The sequence below is a fragment of the Diabrotica virgifera genome, chromosome 8 (genome assembly GCF_917563875.1).
Source record: "Diabrotica virgifera virgifera chromosome 8, PGI_DIABVI_V3a".
Classification (NCBI taxonomy): Eukaryota; Metazoa; Arthropoda; class Insecta; order Coleoptera; family Chrysomelidae; genus Diabrotica; species Diabrotica virgifera.
In genome coordinates this window covers 90,049,951-90,073,349 of record NC_065450.1, presented here as the reverse complement: position 1 = coordinate 90,073,349, position 23,399 = coordinate 90,049,951, and the positions used below count along the sequence as shown (strand labels likewise).

General features: G+C 32.6%; 1 protein-coding gene across 1 annotated transcript in view; it reads right to left on the bottom strand.

The window, feature by feature from the left end:
• Positions 1–667: 667 nt before the first annotated feature.
• LOC126890807 (endoribonuclease LACTB2) overlaps positions 668–23,399 on the bottom strand; it is a 32,320-nt gene continuing 9,588 nt past the window's right edge. The window contains exons 2-5 of the mRNA XM_050659997.1: positions 18,445–18,651; positions 10,486–10,655; positions 5,479–5,789; positions 668–1,301 (exon numbers count right to left, since the gene is read on the bottom strand). Of these exons, the coding sequence (XP_050515954.1) occupies positions 1,035–1,301; positions 5,479–5,789; positions 10,486–10,655; positions 18,445–18,566 (870 nt within the window). The 5' untranslated portion in view covers positions 18,567–18,651 and the 3' untranslated portion in view covers positions 668–1,034. The remainder of the gene's footprint in view (positions 1,302–5,478; positions 5,790–10,485; positions 10,656–18,444; positions 18,652–23,399) is intronic.

The window sequence follows — 23,399 nt, the reverse complement described above, 5'->3', positions numbered from 1 at the left end:
GTCCCTCCGGTGAGTACATTTTTTTTTTATTTGATTTTTATTATTTATATTTTCATACTCACTTTCTTTCCTTCCCCGATCTGGTGGTATATTCCTATCGTCATATATTTCCATTTTGTGTTACACACACACCAAAAAATTAATAGTTCAATAGACCCAGCTGATGTTAAAATCTAGTACTAATAATTCACATTGCCTAATTGCTTTCGATGTACACTTAATTAATGTTAACACCGACAACTAAACTATAACAAAAAAGTGAAGAAAACCCTTAAAATTGATCTTTTCTTCAGAGAACTTCCAAATATTCGCTTTTTAACTTGACGTTTATTTGACACTCAAACTTATTGTTCATATAATAAATTTTACCAAAAATGGTAAATAAACGTCAGTAATTTGACGTTACATTAACGTCAAATATGTCATATCTGTATCATATGTTTAACGTCAAATTGTGTTCGCCAAAAATTCAGGCGATTACGCTAGGTGTCGCGTCAGTCATGCAGGGAGCGAATAGCTTCTCTTTTTAGTTCGGAGTAGTCGCCTTATCTGTGCTCTTGTTCTGTGAAAATCTGCTTTGTTTCCATCTATAGGGTTTTAGAGCAATTTCAGTCTTTTGTGAGCTTTTATTTCCAGCATTTCCAAAAGAACAAATAAAAAATATCAATTTTAGGAAATTATTTATTCAATTAATCATTCAATATAGATACATAATACAAATACCTTATCGATAGCATCTCTATTAGAAATAAAACCAAATATTACATTAAATGTAGTAAAGCAGCGATTTTGACCAACATATTAGCAGCTGAACAGTCACTTTATTTGCAATGAACAATCAACGAAAACATACTACAATTTCTAAGTCTTCTTTTCACCATCTCTGCCAATTTTATTTTTTGGTCCGTTGCCCTCTAGCCACTTAATCGCTGTTTATAACATAACCTATGACTAGCTATCACAATAACGAGCCTAACAACAACTTAAATAGTAACAGCCTTTGGAGTCTCTAAAATTACAATGAAATAATACTTTTAACGACATTTGACTTCGTTGAAATCTGACACCTGCCATTTGTCGTCCATTTGCTTCACCCTTTGCTCTCTGAGTAACTTAAGCAGATGGTGATTAACATTATTCTGGGCAGCTTTGGTTAAGCTTTCAGGGAGATCCTCGTAAATCATTCTTACTAGATCCTCTTCATTAAAGGACTTTGAGCGGTTATTGTTTAATACTTCCATTATTTGTGATTCACGTTCGAGTCTATGTTTGATGTAGAAGGATATTTTCTCAGCGGGGTTCTGCAAGGCAAAAAGCAAATTGTTAGCTACCAAAATAAATAAAAAACTGTCGTAAGTTTTAATTTATAGCACATAAAGTAAAATAAAAAAAATTTAAAATATTATTTTACATTCCACCAGATTAAACCTATTGGGACCATTTCCTGGTTACACTGAACTATTTTAAATGGGAAATAAGCCACAATTTTACCAAAGAAATGAATTTATTAACGTTTCGACGCCCAAGTCGGGTGTCGTTGTCAAAATACAAAATAATACTAAATAAAATAGTTCATTATAAAAATGCCACAAGGAAATAGCTTCAGAACAACATTCCTGGTTACACATTCGAGACTTCTAAAAATACAAGCCATAACGGATGCTCAGACTAAAGAAGATGAGGGAATTTTATAATTCACGTCCCATCTGCTCAGCGCAGTAATGTTCAAACGAAAATGGATCCCCCGTACTGCGATCGGAGTAAAAATGCAAATGAAAAAACATTTTCAATTTCGTTGCAATACGAAACTATAGGCGTATCATCTTTTAGTTCAATCAGAGAGTGCCGCAAGCACCCCTACCGGTTTCGAGACTTATTAATCTCTCGTCAGGGAGTGCATATGCAGCTCTCTCTGACTGATTCAAAATAATCCCCGGCTTCCAGTCACTCATTGCAACGAACGAAATGGCAGGGATGCCATAGCGACATCTGCTAGAAAAAAGTCAAGTTTTATTCTAATAGCACATAAACTAAAATATTATTTTACATTCCACCAGATTAAAACTATTGGGACCATTTTCTGGTTACACCTCCGGGGCTTCTAAAAATGCAAGCCGGAACTGATGCTGAGACTACAGAAGATGAGGGAATTTTACAATGTTAGATGGGACGTGAATTATAAATCGTAAAATTCTCCCATCTTCTTTAGTTGTTCGTTGTGATCCGTGACTGGACGCCGGGGATTATTCTGGGTCAGTCAGAGAGAGCTGCATATGCACTCCCTGACGAGAGACTGATAAGTCTCGAAACCGGTAGGTATGCTTGCGGCACTCTCTGATTGAACTAAAATAATATGATACGGCTATAGTTTCGTATTGCAAAGAAACTGAAAATGTTTATTCATTTTTAAATAAAAATCAGTTTTTGTACAGAACGGAATACCCTTATTAACACTGCACTGGTCGCATCCGTAAAAATTAATCAGTGATCGCGCCTAGTCTCTCAGACCCCATATTTATTTTCGTGTATTGTTTGTAAAATTTTAAAAAATACTAATTTTGATTTATTGGGTTTTCTCTAAATGAGCATAATGATTGCAAATTATTTAATAAACAATAAACTACTTATTTGTTATTTTATTACATTTCATCTACATAAAGTAAAATGCTTATAACCCAATAAATGACCGTTTTGGACTGTAATTTTCAGGGGCAACTCCGAATTGCATGAAAATTTGGATTTAGGCTCTACTTACCCTCCACTTCAAAGTTGAATTTGTGTCATTGGTTGCTTTTACTTGGGGGAGGGGTGACAGTCACCCATTCTCGGGGGGTGAAAAACGCGTGTTTAAAATAAACCCGGAAATGTATAAGCTGACAGATTATAAGCAACTTTCGTTCTATAAAGTTTTTTACGTAAGTCAATACTTTTTGAGTTATTCGCGATTGAAAATGTTTATTTTTCGACAAAAAAAAACTATGTTTTACACCGTTTTTCGCCAATAACTCAAAAAGTAAATATGTTATCGAAAAAAATATTCTTAGCAAAAGTGTAGCCTATAAACAAACGAAAAAAAAATGGTGTATCAGTAAAGTCTATAAATTGAGTAAAAGCAAAGTTGTAGCTCATGAAAAATACGTCCTTATTAGTCTAATTTCAAATAGAAAAATTCAACGCGAATTCACCGAAAAATAAGCACTTTTCGGGAGAAGCTTATTAACATTTTTAAAGTATCTAAAAAAATTTTATATTTGTTTTTTTACAAAAGTTTCTAGCATCAAAAATAAACGAGTTACACTTAAAAAAAGTTGGCCCCTTTTTTTGGTAAAAAAAATCGTGAAACCTCCGTCTATTTAGCACCCTAAATAAAATGAATCGTTACCGCTTTACCATTTATTTTAACTATATGTGTATTGTTTATATGATCTGTAAGTTTGATTGGTTTGAAGTGCTTATTTTTGAAAAAAATTGTTTTTATAGTAAAAAGAAATTTTCTAAAAAATTTTGATAAATTTCATTTTTTCAAAATAACTTAAAAAGTATTAGTGATAAGAAAAATCTTAAGAGTAAAAAAATGTAGGTTTTGCTCTTATAAATATGCTAGTTTCATTTTGTTTTTCCGTAAGACAAAAATTGGTTACGATATGGCCGTTCAAAATTTGCATACACTCGTGATTAGTGACCCGTTCAAGCTTTTTCAACTATAACCCTTTGAAAAATAAGCACTTTAAACCGGTGAGACTGACAGATCATATAAAAAATAGATAAGTAAGTAAATTGTTTGTAAAGCGGTAGCGATTAATTTCATTTGGGGAGCTAAACACGAGGAGATTTTCATGATTTTTTTTCCAAAAAAAAAAGAGGGCAAACTTTATTTTGAGTGTAACTCGCTTATTTTAATGCTAGAAACTTTTATAAACAATCAAAATAAAGCTTTTTATAAACACTTTAAAAAAGTTTGAATGGGTTTTTCCTGAAAAGTGCTTAATTTTTCGGTGATTTCACCTTGAAATATTCGATTGGGAACTAGACGAATAAGAACGTATTTTTCATGAGCTACAACTTTGTTTTTACTAGATTGATAGACTTTACTGATACACCATTTGTTTCGGTTTTTTATAAGCTACACTTTTGTTAAGAATATTTTTTTCTATCAAATATTTACTTTTTGAGTTATTTGCGAAAAACCGTCTAAAAACGTAGTTTTTTTGTCGAAAAATAAACATTTTCAATCGGAAATAACTCGAAAAGTATTGACTTATATAAAAAACTCTATAAAAAAAAGTTGCTTAAAACCAGTCAATTTATCCATTTCCGGTCTTATCTTGAACGTATGTTTTTTCACCCCCGAGAAGGGGTGATTGTCACCCCCCAAGTAAAAGCAACCAACGGCACAATTTCAACTTTGAAGTGGAGGGTAAGTTGAACCTAAATCCAAATTTTCATGCAATTCAGAGTTGCCCCTGAAAATTACACGGTATCGCCGTATTTCCCGATCATTTACTGGGCTATTAGTAATAGCCAAAGAACCAATAAGATGCAAATTTGAGTTAGACAATCAAATTATACAAGTAAAAACTTTCAAATACCTGGGAATTAATCTATCAGCCGACAACAATATCGAAGAAGAGGTAAAAGGCCAAAAGTTAAAGCTAGTAGAACGGCCGGATGACTAAACGACACAATTTGGAAAAACAAACACCTAAGAGTGGAAATAATGGCCTGAATATATCTGTGGTACTAAAGCAAAACCCGATATGTCAAAAATTATCGATTTTTCGTTTTTAATGCCAATATGAACATTGGCCAATGAAGAATATGATGACAAAACCCTACATGGCTAAACGCATCTATGTAACCAGTAGATCTATGTAACAACACCGCAAACTATTAAACTCATCTGCTGCAAAATCACGTTTTTTGACATATCGGGTTTTGCACCACAGATATAAGTCAGTTATTAGGCCAGCTATGACTCACTCGGTCGAAACAAGACCAGATACAAGCAAAACACAAAGACATCTGGAGACCAACGAAATGAAGATCTTAAGTATTACTGGAGACTACAGGACAGGGTAAGAAGTGAGGAAATCAGACGCATATGTGGAGTAGACAATATAAATACCTGGGTAAAGAACAGAAAAGAAGAGTGGAATCAACACATAGGAGGATGTCTGAATCAAGGATAGTAAGAATAGCCAGGGACAAGTCAACATTACACAGAAGTATAGGACGCCCAAGGAACACTTGGAATGACAATTTAGGGACAGAATGAAAGGCACCGTTAAAGAAAAACAGGCAGCACTGCCTATATAAAATAAAAAGAAGAATATAAACAGTAACAGTGGCGTTGTAATTTAACCAATTATTGAATTATGTGATAATTACCAAGAGCGGGCTATGTCAGACAAGTGCAGGGTTAAGAGTTTTTCCCATAACTAAAACATATTTTTTAGTTGTTCACAAAAGTGAACTTACTTGTATAGTATTTCCATGTCCGGGAAGGATAGTTGCAGGCTGTAGGTTAGCAATGTCCTGCAGGGAACGCATGTAATCATACAAGTCTTCAAAGACAGCTGTGCCCTCTCCCAGGATACAGTCCCCACTAAAGATGACATTGTCTTCTAGTAAATGGAGCACTATGTGGTCATCTGTATGTCCGGGTGTATGAACCACTCTAAGTGTTGCTCCTTCTACAGCAAACTCTTGACCATCTTTAAATGATTCTATCAATTCGTTCTTGTTGATGTCATCTTTAAGGCTTGGGTATTTCCAAACTTGACAATGTTCTGAAAATATACCAATAATTAATTAGCGGCAATTCAAAAAGAAACTACACACATCAAAATGGTCTAGCTAGAGTCTAGGGTTTTAGACAAATTTAACTCGGTATAAAAAGGCTGTACATGGATTACTATTGCAGATAGAACCATATAAGGTATGAATTTTATGAATTCAAATATATAACAGGATTTCTGCATTTTTTCTTTTTTTACATGTATTTCTTTCTGTGTATATGTGTATATGTCTTCGTATATGTTTGTACAATTTTCGAAATAAAGATTACTACTAGTAGTAGAAATGAAAGTTTACAAGAAATAATATTTTTCCGTTAAAATAAAATTTGTTTATTATTATTCGGACATATCTTATCACAATTTACTATATCGGTTTGTGTTCTTGTTGGTAAAAAAGGTAAATTTTTGAAGTTTATCTATTTAATTTAAAAGTATATTCAGTACAATTTTTACTGCAAGTGTAGTTTGAATTTATTGTAATTGTGGTTTTAACTAAGTTAATATGTAAAGAAATCATCTTGATCGTGAAACACAGTTATGAGCTATTGGTATGATACAGGGTGGTATGAACATTCGCCACATGGCAGAAGCTGTGCATTCTACCAAAGGTACTGTTATGGCAGCGTTTTCAAGAAACACTGGTGATGTAAGTAAATACACACTGGTCTAACAAGAGCAACATAACCAGTACAGGACAGGTTTGTTCACCTTCAGGCATTAAGGATCACATTTTTACTGTTAGCTAGAAAAGAAGTGAGCTTCAAAACATAAATGGCGTTAATTTCTCTGCTCAAACTGTCAGAAATAGGTTGCATAGGGTAATCTTCACGCTAGATGTCCCATTACAGTTCCAGTATTATCCAGTGGGAATTACAGAAGGAGATTAGAGTGGCCCGAAAAACATCAAATTTGGCAAGAACGAGAATGGGCAAACCTATTTTCACCAATGAATTCAGGTTTGGTTTATGACCTGATTCACAAAGATCGATGGTGTGGAGAACACCTGGCAACATATCTCACTTGCAAATCGTTCAAGAAGTTGAAGGATATCAAGAAGAAACTTTGATAGTTTGGGCAGGAGTTTCAACAGGTTTTCGAACTGACCTCGTTCATGTTGAAGGATTTTTAACAGCAAATATTGAGATCATATTCTTGAACCTATTGTTCGTCCATATGCTGCACAATTAGAAGAAAATTTTGTGTTGATGTACGACAACGCAAGACTGCATGTTGCAAGAATCATGAGAAATTTTTTAGAGCAGAACACTATTCAGGTATTGTCCTAGCCTGCTCAATCCCCTGACTTGAATCCCATCGAGTATGTTTGGGATGTACTAAAAAGACGTTTACAGCAGCAAGGATTAGTGTTCCAGATAAGGGAAGAGCTGTTAAACTGTATGCAAGAGCAATGGCAACAAATTGACAGCCTGCTCAATCCTCTGACTTGAACCCCATCGAGCATGTTTGGGATGTACTAAAAAGACGTTTACAGCAGCAAGGATTAGTGTTCCAGATAAGGGAAGAGCTGTTAAACTGTATGCAAGAGCAATGGCAACAAATTGATTAAGACAATATTGACAATTTGATAAGAAATATACCAGATAGATGTCGAGCTGTCATTAATAACAGAGATGGTCAAAGAACTCTTCTCCACCAAGAAGAGCCTACAACTTTATTTTTAAATTTTAGTTGAGAATTAAAAATGCAACATGTTAAAATATACAGCACCAGGTAATAAACTATGTACTATATAGGGTGAGGCAGATAAAGGGCCTATTAGAAATATCTCGAGAACTAAAGGCAACTGAATTATGAAAATTGGAATAAGGGGGTTTTGAAGCCTGATCTATTTAATGAAAATATTTTCATAGATTTGGTACTTCCGGTTATACCGGAAGTTGCTTATAACTTCGTTTTTTTAAATGGGACACCCTGTATATTTTTACATTTTTGGATTCTCCTCGATTTCTTCTTTCTTAAAATATAAGGTTTTACAACATTATACAGGGTAGGTTAAAAGATAATTACGTTTTCTTATTAATTTTGTAGCAATATACACACCCTGTAGGATTGTAGTAGTTTGACATAATAAACTCTATTTATGTTCAAAGGATTTTTAATATAGTCTACTTTTGTTAACAATTATTAGTGTAGCTAAATTTTTAATTTTAGTATACAGGGTGGGTCGAAACTCGGAATGAGTATTTTCTGAGTTTTCTTAAATGGAACACCCTATATTTTAGTCTTGTAATGAAATGATATTCCATGGTACTTTTTTACTTCTTAAGCATTCCCTATACCTAACTGCTTTAATTTGTGCTTAATTGTTAATCGCACCAACAATCTTAACTTCGATGGTATTTTGATAGTTCAACCATTATTGACAATTTTAAGTATAAGTCTAGATTAATATGTATTTATTTCCAAAAAATTATTTGTTATTGAATATTTTCACGGGCAACCTAATACAATGTCACCTATTTTGTGTTGCAATTAATGTTTGACTTGAATCACCAATAACTCTCGAATTAAATCAGTTAGGTATAGGGAATGCTTAATAAATTAAAAAGTACCATAAAATAACATTTCATTACAATAATAAAATACAGGGTGTTCCATTTAAGAAAACTCAGAAAATACTCATTCCGAGTTTCGGCCAACCCTGTATACTAAAATGAAAAATTTAACTATACTAATAACTCTTAACAATAGTAGACTATATTAAAAATCATTTGAACATTAATAGAGTTTATTATGTCAAACTACTACAATCCTACAGGATGTGAATGTTGCTACGAAATTAATAAGGAAACGTCCTACCCTGTATAATATTACAAAACCTTATATTTTTAGAAAGAAGAAGCAAAGGGACCAAAATATTTTCATTAAATAGTTTATACCTCAAAACCCTTGTATACCAATTTTCATTATTCTGTTAGCTTTAGTTCTCGAGATATTTCTAATAGGCCCTTTATCTGCCTCACCCTATATACAGTGCGTCCATAAAGTAACGCATAAATTCGTTATTTCGTAAACCGGCGACTATAAGGAAAAATCCCGGAACAGGCCGATTTTTGTTTTTAAATTACGATTTTTTGGCATATATATCATACTAGTGACGTCATCCATCTGGGCATGATGACGTAATAGATGATTTTTTTAGATGAGAATAGGGGTCATGTGATAGCTCATTTGAAAGGGTATTCAATTCTCTATCCAATAATATAAATATTTATACAGGGTGTTCAAAAAAACATTTTATTAATTAAAATAAGTGAGACAAAAGGAAGAATATATGTAATTTATTTAATTCAAAATACATTTTACTAGTGTCAGAAAACAGAAAAAAAAATTATTTGACAAATAAACATTGATTTTCGCTTAAACGAAATGTTCAAACTGCCAAGACACAGGTGGGTGGCAGCTTTAACATTGAATTTAAGTAAAAAACAATATTTATTTGTCAAATAAACATTTTTTTCCTGTTTTCTGACAACAGTAAAACGTATTTTGAATTAAGTAAATTACATACATTCTTCTTTTTGTCTCAATTATTTTAATTAAAAAAATATTTTTTTGAACACCTTGTATAAATAATTATGTTAATGTTTATATTAATGAATAGAGAATTGAGTACCCTTTCAAATGAGCTATCACATGACCCCTATTCTCATTTAAAAAAATCATCGATTACGTCATCAGGCCCAGATGGATGACGTCACTATTATAATATAAATTCCAAAAAATCGGAATTTAAAAATAAAAATCGACCTTTTTCGGGAGTTTTCCTTAATGTCACCGGTTTACGAAATAATGAATTTATGCGTTACTTTATGGACGCACTATATTATAGACCTTAGCATAGTTAACAAGAAATTTGTGTTTGACTCCGATTCTGTTAGAGTCAGAGGTTAGGCCAACAACGTTAAACACGTCCCGACCTGACAGATTTTGGGTGACGAGGACCCGACAGTCAATCTGTTGGAATGGCATAATCATGAAATCAAATCGGTCACCCGACTGTCGGATACAACTTTTTTTGTGATACAACAAGCCTAAACACGCTGTCAACATTCCAACATTGTCAGACCCAACAGTCGATTGGTTGTGTCAGGACTTGTGTATGTGGTTTTAAGACACAGGTTACTAAAAGGTAAACATAAATAATGTTTACATAAACGTAAATAAACAATGCTAATCACAAATGTAAACATTTTGGATTCCAATTGCAATCATATCCACTGTAAGATACAATTAAGTAATTAAATTCACTTTGATAATTACATATCATATCTATATTTTGGAACAACATTAAGAATGCAGAATGATAATACTTATGAAATTTTCTTGCCACAAAAATGCAAGATTTCGCCACTTCATGCGCATGATCAATTCTCATATACCATCCAAGTACGTACTTGCACATGGTGAATAGATAATAATATTAAAGCGTGGTTGCATTTTTAATTTTGTTATACTTAATTCATAATATACGCTGAACAAACACTGTTTATTATTATATAATTTTTAAATTAAACAATCATTTAGAGTTCAAAAATTAGTTCTGATTACCAATTATAAACAAAAATAATCCTATCAGTTTTTGTGTTAAATTGATAAACTTATTCAACAAAACCTTTTAATTTTACTAAATATACAAACAAAAGAAGAAATGTGTTATACTTACTTGTTTTTTCTCTAAGTTCTGTCAATATGTCATTGAGTCCTCCAATATGGTCATGATGCCAGTGAGTTATGAAAATATGAGCCAAATCGATGCCTTCATAGGTTAAAACAGATTTCAAATGGTTGATGTATTGAGGTATTCCTTCATCTCCTGTGTCTATCAATATTCTCCTAAAAGAAATATTTTAATTATCAATTATAGAATCAAGAAAAAAGAACTTTACAAATTATTAATTTTAAAATAAATATGTAATAGTATAGATAACTTTTAGAAATAGCATAATGAATTTCAAGGTGGAAAATACACACTAAATGATAGTAGAAGTGACTAAAAATCATGAAAACACATTAAAAGTAATCAGATTTGATTTCTGAAATTTTGGTTATATAGTATTTTTACTACAAAAACGTTATTACGTAGGTCAAAATTTTTGACGTAAGAGAACTGTCAAAACATTAGAATGTGACTTTTCATTATTGCCATGTTTATAATAAACACACAATAATGAAAAGTCACATTCTAATGTTTTGACAGTTCTCTTACGTCAAAAATTTTGACCTACGTAATAACGTTTTTGTAGTAAAAATACTATATTAGGTTACGTTATTCGCAAAATTCACTTCCGACAGAGGGCGCTCAAAATCTCAAAGATGGATGATAACTAAAGGAACACAATTAATTTGTCATTTGATTTCGAAGCCGTTAAACGTTGAATATAAATCATTTCGAAAGCTATCGATATAATATAATTAAAGAGGAGGATATAAAGACTGCCTTAAAAAAGATGAAAAATCGAAAAGCTCCTGGGAAAGATGGAATAGCTAATGAACTTTTAAAATACGAAGGAGATATACTTCACAAAGAACTGATTATCCTTATAAGTAAAATAATAAATACAGGAAGAATTCCAGAAGAATGGAGAACCACTCAAATGATAGCGTTATATAAGAAAGGTGATAGGGCAGACCCCAGTAACTATAGAGGGATAAATTTACTGAGCACTATACTGAAACTCACAACAAAAATACTTATGGAGAAAATAATGGTGTGCATAAATATATCGGATGAACAACAAGGATTTAGAAGTGGAAGATCATGTAACGATGCAGTTTTTGTGATAAGGCAAATAGCGGAGAAATCATTAGAATATAACAAACCAGCCTTTTTCTGTTTCATAGACCTAGAGAAAGAGTTTGATAGAATACAATTAAAAGTTGTGATACACCTACTATATGACAAAAATTTACCACTGGATATCATAAAACTGATAGAAAACATATATGTAAGAAATAAAATAGAAGTGAAAGTCAATGGAATAATAACAGAACCCATAGAAACAAACACAGGAATCAGGCAAGGAGATTCACTAAGCCCTCTACTGTTTAACATAATCTTGGATGCAATAATAAAACAAGTGAAGAAAAAAAGTGGGTACAAAATGGGCAATAGAGAGATAAAAATACTCTGTTACGCTGATGACACCATGTTAGTAGCAGAGTGCGAAGATGACCTACAAAGATTATTGCACGAGTTCAACATTAACACAAAAGAAATGAATATGAAAATATCAGCCCAAAAAACAAAAAGCTTAGTAATTGCCAAAGAACCAATAAGATGCAAATTGGAGTTAGACAATCAAATTATACAACAAGTAAGGACTTTCAAATATCTGGGAATTAATCTATCAGCCGACAACAATATCGAAGAAGAGGTAAAAGACCAAATAATTAAAGCCAGTAGAACGGTCGGATGCCTATTGCCTAAACGACACAATTTGGAAAAACAAACACCTAAGATTGGAAACAAAGACCCGAATATATAAGTCAGTTATTAGGTCAGTTGTGACTTACACGGCCGAAACAACAGAAGCAAAACAAGACTTACACGGCCGAAACAACAGAAGCAAAACAAGAAGACATCTGGAAACCAACGAAATGAAGATCTTTAGAAGGATTGCTGGAAAAGGACTACAGGCTACAGGATAGGGTAAGAAGTCAGGAAATCAGACGCATATGTGGGGTAGACAATATGAATACCTGGGTAAAGAACAGAAAAGAAGAATGGAATGAGCACATAAGCAGGATGTCTGAATCAAGGATAGTAAGAATAGCCAGGGACAAGTCACCTTTAGGCAGGAGAAGAATAGGACGCCCAAGGAAAAAATGGAATGACAACGTAGGGGCAGAATGAAAGGCACCGTTGAAGAAAAACAGGCAGTACTGCCTATATGGAAGAAGAAGATATAATAATAATAATATAATAATATGTAAGCACTACGAGCCTAGTAGGCCCATGGCTTGATGTACTATTCTTTTCCACTCCCTTTTGTCAGTCGCTTTTCTTTCCCAGTTCCTTACGTTAATTCTTCTCATATCTTCTCTAACTCCATCGTGACCTCGGTCTTCCTCTTCGTCTTTTCCCTGCCAATGTACTAGATAGTACCATTCTGGGAATTCTAGATGGAATCATCCTCTGCACATGGCCCAACCATCTAAGTCTTTGCGCCTTAATTACTGCTAGTATGTTAGGATCTTGACAGAGCTCAGTTAGTTCCTTATTTGTTCTTCTTACCCATTGTCCATTTAAGTTTTTCCCACCGAAGATTTTGCGCAGTATTTTCCTCTCCCAAACTAATAACAACTCTTGATGTTTTTTTGTTGTGACCCATGTTTCAGAAGCATACGTTACTATCGGCCTTATTACGGTCTTGTATGTTCTTAGTTTTGCTCTTCGTGATATATTTTTACTTCTTAACAACCCATTAAGAGCAAATATAGCGCGGTTGCCTGACATAATTCTCTTTTGTATTTCTTCTTCACAGTTAGGATCTCTTGTGAAGACAGTTCCTAAGTACTCAAATCTCTCAACTTCTTCGAATTTATACTGTGTTCCCTTCGCTGTTGTCATTGTTGTGTATTGCCCCCGAACGAATTGCTTATTTGTTCATTCCATAAACTTTGTTTTTGCTTCATTTATATACAATCATTTGGTTGCTGCCCTCTCCTCGAGTTTCATGACTGTTTCTGTAAGTTCTATTTTGCTCCTAGCCAAGATTACCAAATCGTCTGCGAGTGCCAAGCACTGATGTTTTTGTGGTAGATCAGACCTGTTCTATTAATGTTTGCTTCCTGTATAACCTTTTCTAGTAATATGCTAAACATTATAGACGATAATGGATCACCCTGCCACACTCCTTGTTTGACCTCAAAGCTTTCTGTTATAGTATTGTTTATCTTGACTTTATTCGTTGTTCTTTGGAGAGTTAATTTTATAATTCTAATAAGCTTTGGAGAAACGTCCATGTCTTGCAATGCTGTGAATATCTCGCTTCTTTTCACTCGATCGAAAGCCTGTTTAAAGTCAATGAAAAGAACCATGGTGTCTTTATTATATTCGTAACTTTCAGCCTGTATTTCTCGTAGTGTGAAGACCTGATCCACAGTACTTCTGCCTTTTCTGAACCCTCTTTGATATTCTCCTATGCTTTTATCAACCTTCGTTGTTAATCTGTTTTTAATATGCATAGCCAATATTTTATACGGTATGTTTAGCAGCGCTATGCCTCGATAATTCTGACAATCAGCCATATTTCCTTTTTTGTGAATAGGACACAGTATTGCTTCTGTCCATTCCTCAGGTAGTATTTCTTGTTCCCATATATTATTAATTAGTTTATGGATTTTCTCTACTAACTGATTTTCTCCAAATTTAATCATTTCAGCCGTTATGCCGTCGCTTCCTGGGCTTTTGTTCATTTTTAATTTATCGATGATATTCTGAATTTCTCTTATAGTCGGAGCCTGCTCTTCACCCTGTTGATTTTGTATTTCATTTACTAGATTCTCTGTTTCCTCGTTATTATCGTCTGTCTTTTCAGGTCCATTTAGAAGCTCATCAAAGTACTGATTCCAGCGTTCTAATATTTCTGGTTCACCCATAATCATTTCTCCATTTTTGTCTTTATAATGTACAGTTTTCGGTTGGTGCCCTCGTTTCTCATTTTTTATCCCTTGGTACAGGTTCCTAATTTGATTATTTTTGTAGCTTTCCTCTATATTTTTCAGTTTAGCTTCATAATGTTTCCTTTTTTTTTCGTAGTATTTTTTTGGTTCTATTTCTTTGTTTAGTGTAATTTTCCTGTGCTTCTCTTGTTCCTTGAGTTATCATTTTTAATCGTAGCTTGGCCCGTTCTTCCAATGATTGTTCACATTCTTCATCAAACCATTCTTTTTGTTTTTTCTTTGTGTTGTCATTGGTGCTGGAAATATTTGCTGCTTCTTTAATTACATCTTTTAATGTTCCCCACATGCATTCTACATTCCTTTCATCCACTATGCTCTCTAATTTGTTGTTAATAATTTGTCCATACGACGTTTGCTCACATTCTGTCTGTAATCTGATTTGTTTGTTTCTTTCGTATTTTAATCTCTTTTTGTTTCAAAGAGTTGGTACTAATTCTTTCATCCATATTCTGACCAAAAGTCCCTTTTCTTTGGCAAAATCTACCAGGAAATATCCATTTTCGTTAGTCTCTGGATGTAAACTGTGCTTGCCTATAGTGGGCATTAATATTTCTTCTCTGCCTATTTTGGCATTAGCGTCTCCTAGAATGATCTTCATATCATAACTGGGTATAGCCTCATATACTTCATCTAATTTGCTATAAAATTGCTCTTTCAGATACATTCCTTTTTCCTCCGAGGGTGCATGTATATTAACAAATGTTATTTTTTGGTACAGTGAAACTTGGATAATTCGAAACTCAGGGGACCATTAAAAAATTCGAATTATCCAAAAATTCGAATTAAAAAATAAATCTACAAAAACAAGGATTAGCTACAAAAACATCTGCAAATGATAAATATTAGTAGTTGATCAGCAAAAAAACAGTAGTTGATCATTTTTATCGCTTGGAGATATTTTTGTTCCTAACTTTGCCTGAGTTTTGTCAACCTAAAAAAATTGGCTAACAAAATTCGGCCAAAAATACCAATTAAAACATTTGCAAGCTATAAAAAAGACCGACTTTATTTTTTTTCCAAAGAGATCTGAAATTTTTAGCTGCTTTTTAGAATTTAGCTTCTCAGTAATGACAAAAGATTCTAAGATATTCAGAAAAGATAGCAGAAAAGTTCGAATTATCCAAAATATAATTCGAATTATTCACGACTTTTTACCATTACTTATATAGGAAATGCTACGGACCAGAATAAAAATTCGAATTAAAGAAGATTTCGAATTATGGAAGTTCGAATTAAGCGGGTTCCACTGTATTTACCTTTTAATCTGAGAGTGCACATCCTGTCCGAAATTGCTTTAAAGTCTGAAACAAATTCTTTCAATTTTTTACTTATTATAAAACCTGTACCCAGCAGTCTGTTAGTGCCTCCGCTATTGAAAAATATATAGTCGTCTATTCCCTGGCTACCCTGCCCCAATTGTTTTGTCTCTTGTAGAGCCACTAGATCAAACTTACATTTCTTAACTTCGTTTATTAAATGCTTCAGCTTTCCTTCCTGATAGGATCCTCTTATATTCCAAGTTGCTGCTTTTACCACTTCTTCTGTTAGAAGAAGATATACTTGCTCAATTTCTTTATAGAGACAATTTTGATTAAAGTTGCCATTACCTTTTTATCCTGCTCGATATACAGTCCACCAAAAATATCTGGCTCCCGATAATCACACTTTGTTTTAAAAATTATTAATCTATCTTACAATTTCTAATTTTGTTTTTAACGCTTGGTTTCATAATCAGTTAAAGTGGACTTTAAATTTTAAGTTGGTACCTTTATCAATGCAATTCATATGGGTAACGCCCGGTTTCATAATCAACTTAAAGTGAACATTAACTAAAGTTCACTTTAACGTTGACATTTACCCATATGAATTGCATTGATAAAGGTACCAACTTAAAATTTAAAGTCCACTTTAACTGATTATGAAACTGGGCGTTAATGTCAACTTTAAAGTGAACTTTAGTTAATGTTCACTTTAAGTTGATTATGAAACCAGGCGTTAATGTAGTTAGTTACACTAAAATTAACAGATAACAATTTTTAGTTAAATAAAAACTGCAAACTATATGAGTAGGTGAATTTATTTTATAATTGTGTTCGGGAAATTATGAGGTGGTGGGAATATTTTGCATAACAATGTACATTCTGTGCACAGAATATATACTACATCCTATTTATTTATTTAATTTTGCAGTCGCTTAAACATTAAAAAATACATTTAATACAAATTAATGTTAAATTAACAAAGTGTGTGATTTGGCATTTGTTAGTTTACGCCATTATGTAAAGTATAATAGGAATGAATACTGCAATAGTTTTTTAAGTAGAAATCATTGTTAATTACAATATAAACTGACCGCAAATATGTTTTCCTTGAGTTGATGCTTTTAGAATAAAATATTTTGATAATAGTGAAGCCCAATTTTTGGGACGAAATAAAGGGACAACAGGAAGTTTGACAGTCTATGAATAAATGACAGTAGGGTTTTTGAAGTGTTGTTCAGCTTTACATCAGCAACATTGGCTGTTTTAGCAGGTATGTGTTCAACAGCGAGAAGGCATGTTAAAGTACTTCACTAAACTATCTGGACTATGAAGAATGAATTGCACTGAGGTCAGTCAGCCAGCATTCTGGACTGAGATGCCTTTTGAAAATTTCAGTCTCAACCTTTAAAAAGGAAAAACGGTTGGTACATTCGAAAAATATGTGGTTAAAGCCTCCAACTGGTACTGAGATACTCTTATTTTAAATAGATGGGCTGAGAAGCAACCATGGTAAATTTTAATTTAAGTCATACTGGAAGCATATTATTTAGAAGGGGAAAAGATCAGATTACCCATCCCAATTTAGACCTCAGGTCCATCATACCTGGTCGTGTTTATACCATGGTATATACCAGTAAGGAATGAATATCTATATATCCTAAGTTTTGCTGACAACCAAATAATGATCGCACAAGACGAGGATGACCTCAGTTTTATGATGAGAAAACTGGAACAGGAATATACAAAAAATGGAATGGAAATAAAACTAAAGAAAACTGAATACCTAATAATGGAGAATACAGAAATAAAACAGCCGGAAATAGACGAAGGTAAACAACTCAAAGGAACTGACAAGTACAAGAGTTTAAAGTCTATTCATTTTACAGATTCCCAATTGTAAACAAACGCGCATGGAAGCTAAACAGGGTCGTCCTGAAGTGTATCTTAAAATCCAACACGCTACCTACAATTTGGATTTGTAGACTGGCCAGTTTGGACCTGTAAAATGAGAATCCGCCTCGTTTAGGGCAATAAATTACATTTAACAGCCTCTTGACAAATGAGACGGCGAATAGTAACACATGTGTTTGTTTATAGTTGGGAATTTGCTATTTGAATGTGGTTTAGGTTCCATAATATCAAATAAAGGAACAATGAGATTGACTGCACACTAAAATTGTAAGCGGTAATGTGGGATAAGAACATCAGCATAAAAACAAAAAGAAGAATAATACCATGACAAGTAGTGTGGGTGTGCAAATTAAACAATACATAAGAAAACAAAACAAAATAACAACAGAGACAGAATTCCTAAGAAGCTGCATAGTAACAAGAAGAGAGAATAAATAACAGAGAATAAGAAAAGAATGGGAATGAACTCAGATATAGTAGCCTACATCGAACAGAAGAGATAAACCTGCTACAGACATGTCAGAAGAGCAGGCCAAAATCGTTGGATAAATAACAGAGTGGAGCTAATATGTACAAGGAAGAGAGGTAGACCCCGAAGATCTTTCAGAGATGAAGTGAACGAAGCAATTAAAAGAAATAATCTACAGGAAGGGGACTGGCAAAACAGAAAGAACTGGGGAGAAGGGTTGAGTGAAGGAATACAGAGAAAACTCTGGAAATCCTTAGTAGGTATATTATATATTTAAATAAAACTAATGGTTTACCTTTTGCCTGTTCCAACAATGTACGTGTTGGTTCCCTGTAATGTCATAAATCCGGGATTACACCCTAATATTCTTATTACTCTGGGAGAAATTTTAGTAATGGCTGGTATTACAGCTGCCATTGTTTCTGTATTTTTTCGTAATTGATTTTCGTTTGAACTTGAACTCTTTACTCTCTAGCGTGAAAATTCAATTATTATATTCGATCTGAAAAAAAAATAATTAAATTTAGTAAATTGGTCAATGAAAACCACGTATTCACCGCGTGTTAAATTAAGACTTTAGCGTCCTTGACCTCAAGACCAAGACCTTTTTGACACTTATCATATGATTTGACACTAGGGCATTCCAACGTGCTGTCAAAATTAAATTAATATGGCGACTGGGAGGGAAACACAAATGTTATTCTACCAGTTTTTTAAAACCCATAAAAACAGAGTAGGTACATATTCGCTCCGAGCGTTAACAAAGTGTCAAAGCAAAATCGACCGACCTACTCATGGTGGCGGTTTTTTGAAATTTTATCAGGACGCTTTGTGTATGTTTACATGAGACATTTAAAAAAAATGCCGTGTCACGCTAGTGATATTATGTATTAATATAAACAGAAAATAAAAACGCACTTATTCTGATATAAATTCTTCACTTTCCAATATTGATTATCAGTAACCTCACTATCGCAGTTTATGTCAATAAATCTTTATTAACGAAAAAGAAAATATTTTTGTTGCTCTATAAATCCTATAAATTACAGTATAAATTAATAACTAATGAATTCTAACAATTGAATTCGGTTATAATCAATCACTACAAAATAAAATATTCAAGTTTAACAAAATAATCCCATAAAGGCCCCGTCTCACCATCAAATAATTGACAGTTAATTTGATCAAACTTGACAGTCAAACTTGACTAGTGACACAAACTATACATACTAACTGTCACTTTGTGTCACTAACTGTCAAGTTTGATCAAATTAACTGTCAATTATTTGATGGTGAGACGGGGCCTTAAGACTCAATGTTAAAACGTCCTGACAAAATCTGACAGCGTGTCACGTGACTGTAAGTAGAGGGGAGACGCACGGAGCCAATAGTCTGTTCGCTAAAGTCAGACACAACTGGCTAGTGATTTTATTAAGTAATTTTCAAAAAAAAATAATTAGGTACTAAATATGTAGTTAATAATTACTAAATAGTTAGTAATTTTGCCAATTTTGGTAAAATTGGACAAAAACAAAAAAATTACCTACTAAAATCACTAGCCAGTTTTGTCTGAGTTTAGCGAACCGACTATTCCTATATTATTATTCTGGTTTTGCTAAGGCGCGTCGAATAATATATCGCTTGTACTATTTTGGTGACTTTGAACAGTACTTCCGGTTGTCTCTGGGCCTGGGGGAAACGGATATAAGGTTTTCACATTTTTTCAAAACCAGCCATTTTTTATATTGTTGTTCGTTCTTTAAATATTCACTTAATATTGTCATTGGAATCTGCACCGGTTTTCTGTCGTATATTTTATTTATAACAGTTTTTGTATTTGATTATTTTTTAAGCTGTCATACATTTAGTTTTGTTAATAGGAACACATATAGCAATATAAGGATGAACTATTATTAAACTTTGTAGTTCATCTTATCTTCAATCCCAAATATCGCAATAACTGAAAGTAAAATAATGGTTGTGTTCCACGTTATATTAAAAGATAAAACCCTAAATATTATTTTAATGATTTTATTAGTGATTAAGGTTACGAAAAAAAAACACTTTGCAGGCGGTTATTTTTGTTTACGATTAAAACCACAATCGGTAGTTCAATAATGTAGATTATTGAAAGCAGTGACGGTACATTATCATTTTCTAATAAATAAATAAATACTAAATTTTTAACACATTTTTGCGATAAAAGCTAATTATTTAAAAGAATGGTAGAAAGGAAGAAAAATGAGTGTAAAATAAGCAACGTATTAAATTACACTATATTATACATAGTTCACTGTTTCGAATATGTATAAATGTGTGGACATTGTATGTACAAATGTACAAATGTATAAATGTAAGACAATAAGGGACTTACAAAAAATAATAACAAACCTTTACTGGAATCAAAGAGCACAAATTGTAAAAGATAATGAACTCCGTCTAGAAATTGAAATCACGAGAGGAGTTAGACATTTTAGGCAATTAGGAGAGTTGGTATGGACATGTGAGAAGAGCAGATCGTACAAGGTGGATACCAACGATTTCGGATTAGAGCTCAATAGGAAAAAGAAGAAGAGGTAGACCCCGAAGATCATATGGAGGGATGAAGTGGACGAGACCATGGAAAGACGAGATCTTAAGGCGGGTTCTGACTTGTCAGTTTCGCTGACGCAGTCTGACTGATTCATTAATAATGAAAAATAAAAAGCGACCATTGCATTCACACGTTTCATATTTTGCTCCATTCAGTCCTCAGTTAGTCCACATTTTATATCGTGGTAATGAAAATGGTAATTAAAAAAAAATTGAAACCAGCTGTTCGCGAAGTATGTTTACAATGATTAGTAAATGAATTACAGAATATTCCAGTGATTCAAAAGAAAAGAAGACATCGTAGATGTTGGGTCAGAAATATATGGGGTTCTAGCGCAACTATGTATATTGAAAGAATTAGCTTTGGAAGATTGTGATTCATATAAAACCACTTAATAACGAAGACAAATTTCAAGAGATTCTGCAAAAAATTGCTCCAAAAACTTGCCACATTGAACAAATCACGAAAATTTATGTTTTCGCGCTTCAGTTTCTATTCATTATGCGACCATGATCAGTCAATAATGATGAAAAGTAGAACTGGCTTTCACTTTCACTGAAAGTATTAATGTACTGATCATTTAAAATGAAACTGGGTTCTCATGTTCATTATTTGTTCAGGATCACTGAATCAGTTAGACTGCGTCAGCGAAACTGACAAGTGAGAACCCGCCTTAAGAGACGGAGAATGGCAGAACAGAAACGGCTGGAGACGTTCGTTCAAAGAAGGAAGGCGGCGACAGCTGTAAAAATCCTTATATTGATAGATACCTATAAATAATGAAGCCATTATTTTTCAAGAAGCATTACTGTCTCAAAGTGAAGGAATAATAAGTAACATAAGTTTTATTAACAACATACAACATAAGATATGCAAATGACACCGTGATTACGGCAAGCTCTGCTGAACAAGTCCAACTGCTAAACAAAACAAACAGTTTCTGTGAAAAATATGGACTAGAAATGAATATAAAAAAGACCAAATACATGATAGACCAGGGCGCATATGTAAAAATATTAGTACATTTGGACGTTGAGAGGTAACTTAAATGTTTTTGCAGAAATTGCTTGAAAATAACTTAAATAATAATATTTGAGTTATGCTCCCACTCAAAAAGGTCCGGAACATTGTTTAAATAATCAAAATGTCAAAAAATGAAGGAAAAATTCGATTTTTTTCTTCATTTTTTGATTATAACTTTAAAAGTATTCATTTCCGAGAAAAGTTGTACTGACATAAAAGTTGCGTACTTAAATTTCCTACAATATAAGATTGGTTAAAAATTTTAAAAATTGTCACCCTTGTTGCAAAATAGCAATAATTGCGAAAAAAACCATAAAAAAACAGGTATTGGCATTTTACGGTTTTCAACTATTTGTACTACACTTAGGACCTTCATATTTTAACCAGAAAAACTTTATGATATAATAAAACAATATTGTGAATTTCACTAAGATCGGTCAATAGATTTTGCAAAATAAATTTTGCAATCCAGCTTTCGCAATAAAAATTCATTTTTTCAAAATGCTACAGTACCGAAAATAAAGTATACATCAAGTTAAATTTTTCACTACGAATAGAACAATACTGTACCTTTCATTTGCAATTTTCAAAATTAAAATCGGTTAACTACCACGGCGTCAGGAATTTTTTTAAATAAACATTAATTTTTGTTGCTACGCGCAGGACAGCGGATAGTTTGCACTGATTGTTTATTGCAAAATAAAAACACATACTGTGTGCTTTGAAATAACACTTTTTTAACAATTTTTAATTTTTTTTTGGTCATATATTCTAACAGAGAATAAAAATTTATTATTTTTAAACATATACATTTGTTTAAACAATATTTCACAAACAATAATCAAATTAGTTTGATTTTTGTGGAATTAAAATTTTAAAATACAGCAAAATATAGAGTAAGAAAATAATATTTTAAATAAAGATTGGAAGAAATTTTGGCGGAAATCAACTTGTGTGAATTGAACACCGCTGTCCTGCGCGTAGCACCAAAAATTAATGTTTATTTAAAAAAATTCCTGACGCCTTGGTAGTTAATCGATTTTAATTTTGTAAATTGCAAATGAAAGGTACAGTACTCTTCTATATGCAAAAAAATTTCAACTTGCTATCTGCTTTATTTTCAGTCCTACAACATTTTGAAAAAATGAATTTTTTTTTGCGAAAGCTGGATTGCAAAATTTATTCTGCAAAATATATTAAACCGATCTTAATCAAATTTACAGTGTTATTGTATTATATCATAAAGTTTTTTTGGTTAAAATATAAAGGTCCTAAGTGTAGCATAAATGGTTGAAAAACGTAAAATGCGAATACTTGATTTTTATGTCTTTTTTCGCAATCATTGCTATTTTGCAACAAGGGTGAAAATTTTAAAAAATTTTAACCAACCCTATATTAGAGTAAATTTAATTACACAACTTTTATGTCGGAGCAACTTTTCTCGAAAATGAATACTTTTAAAGTTATAATAAAAAAACGAAGAAAAAATCGACATTTTTCTTCATTTTTTGATATTTTGATTATTTTAACTATGTTCCGGACCTTTTTGAGTGGGAGGATATCTCAAATATTATTATTTGAGTTATTTTCAAGCAATTTCTGCAAAAAAAATTGAGTCACCTCTCAACGTCCAT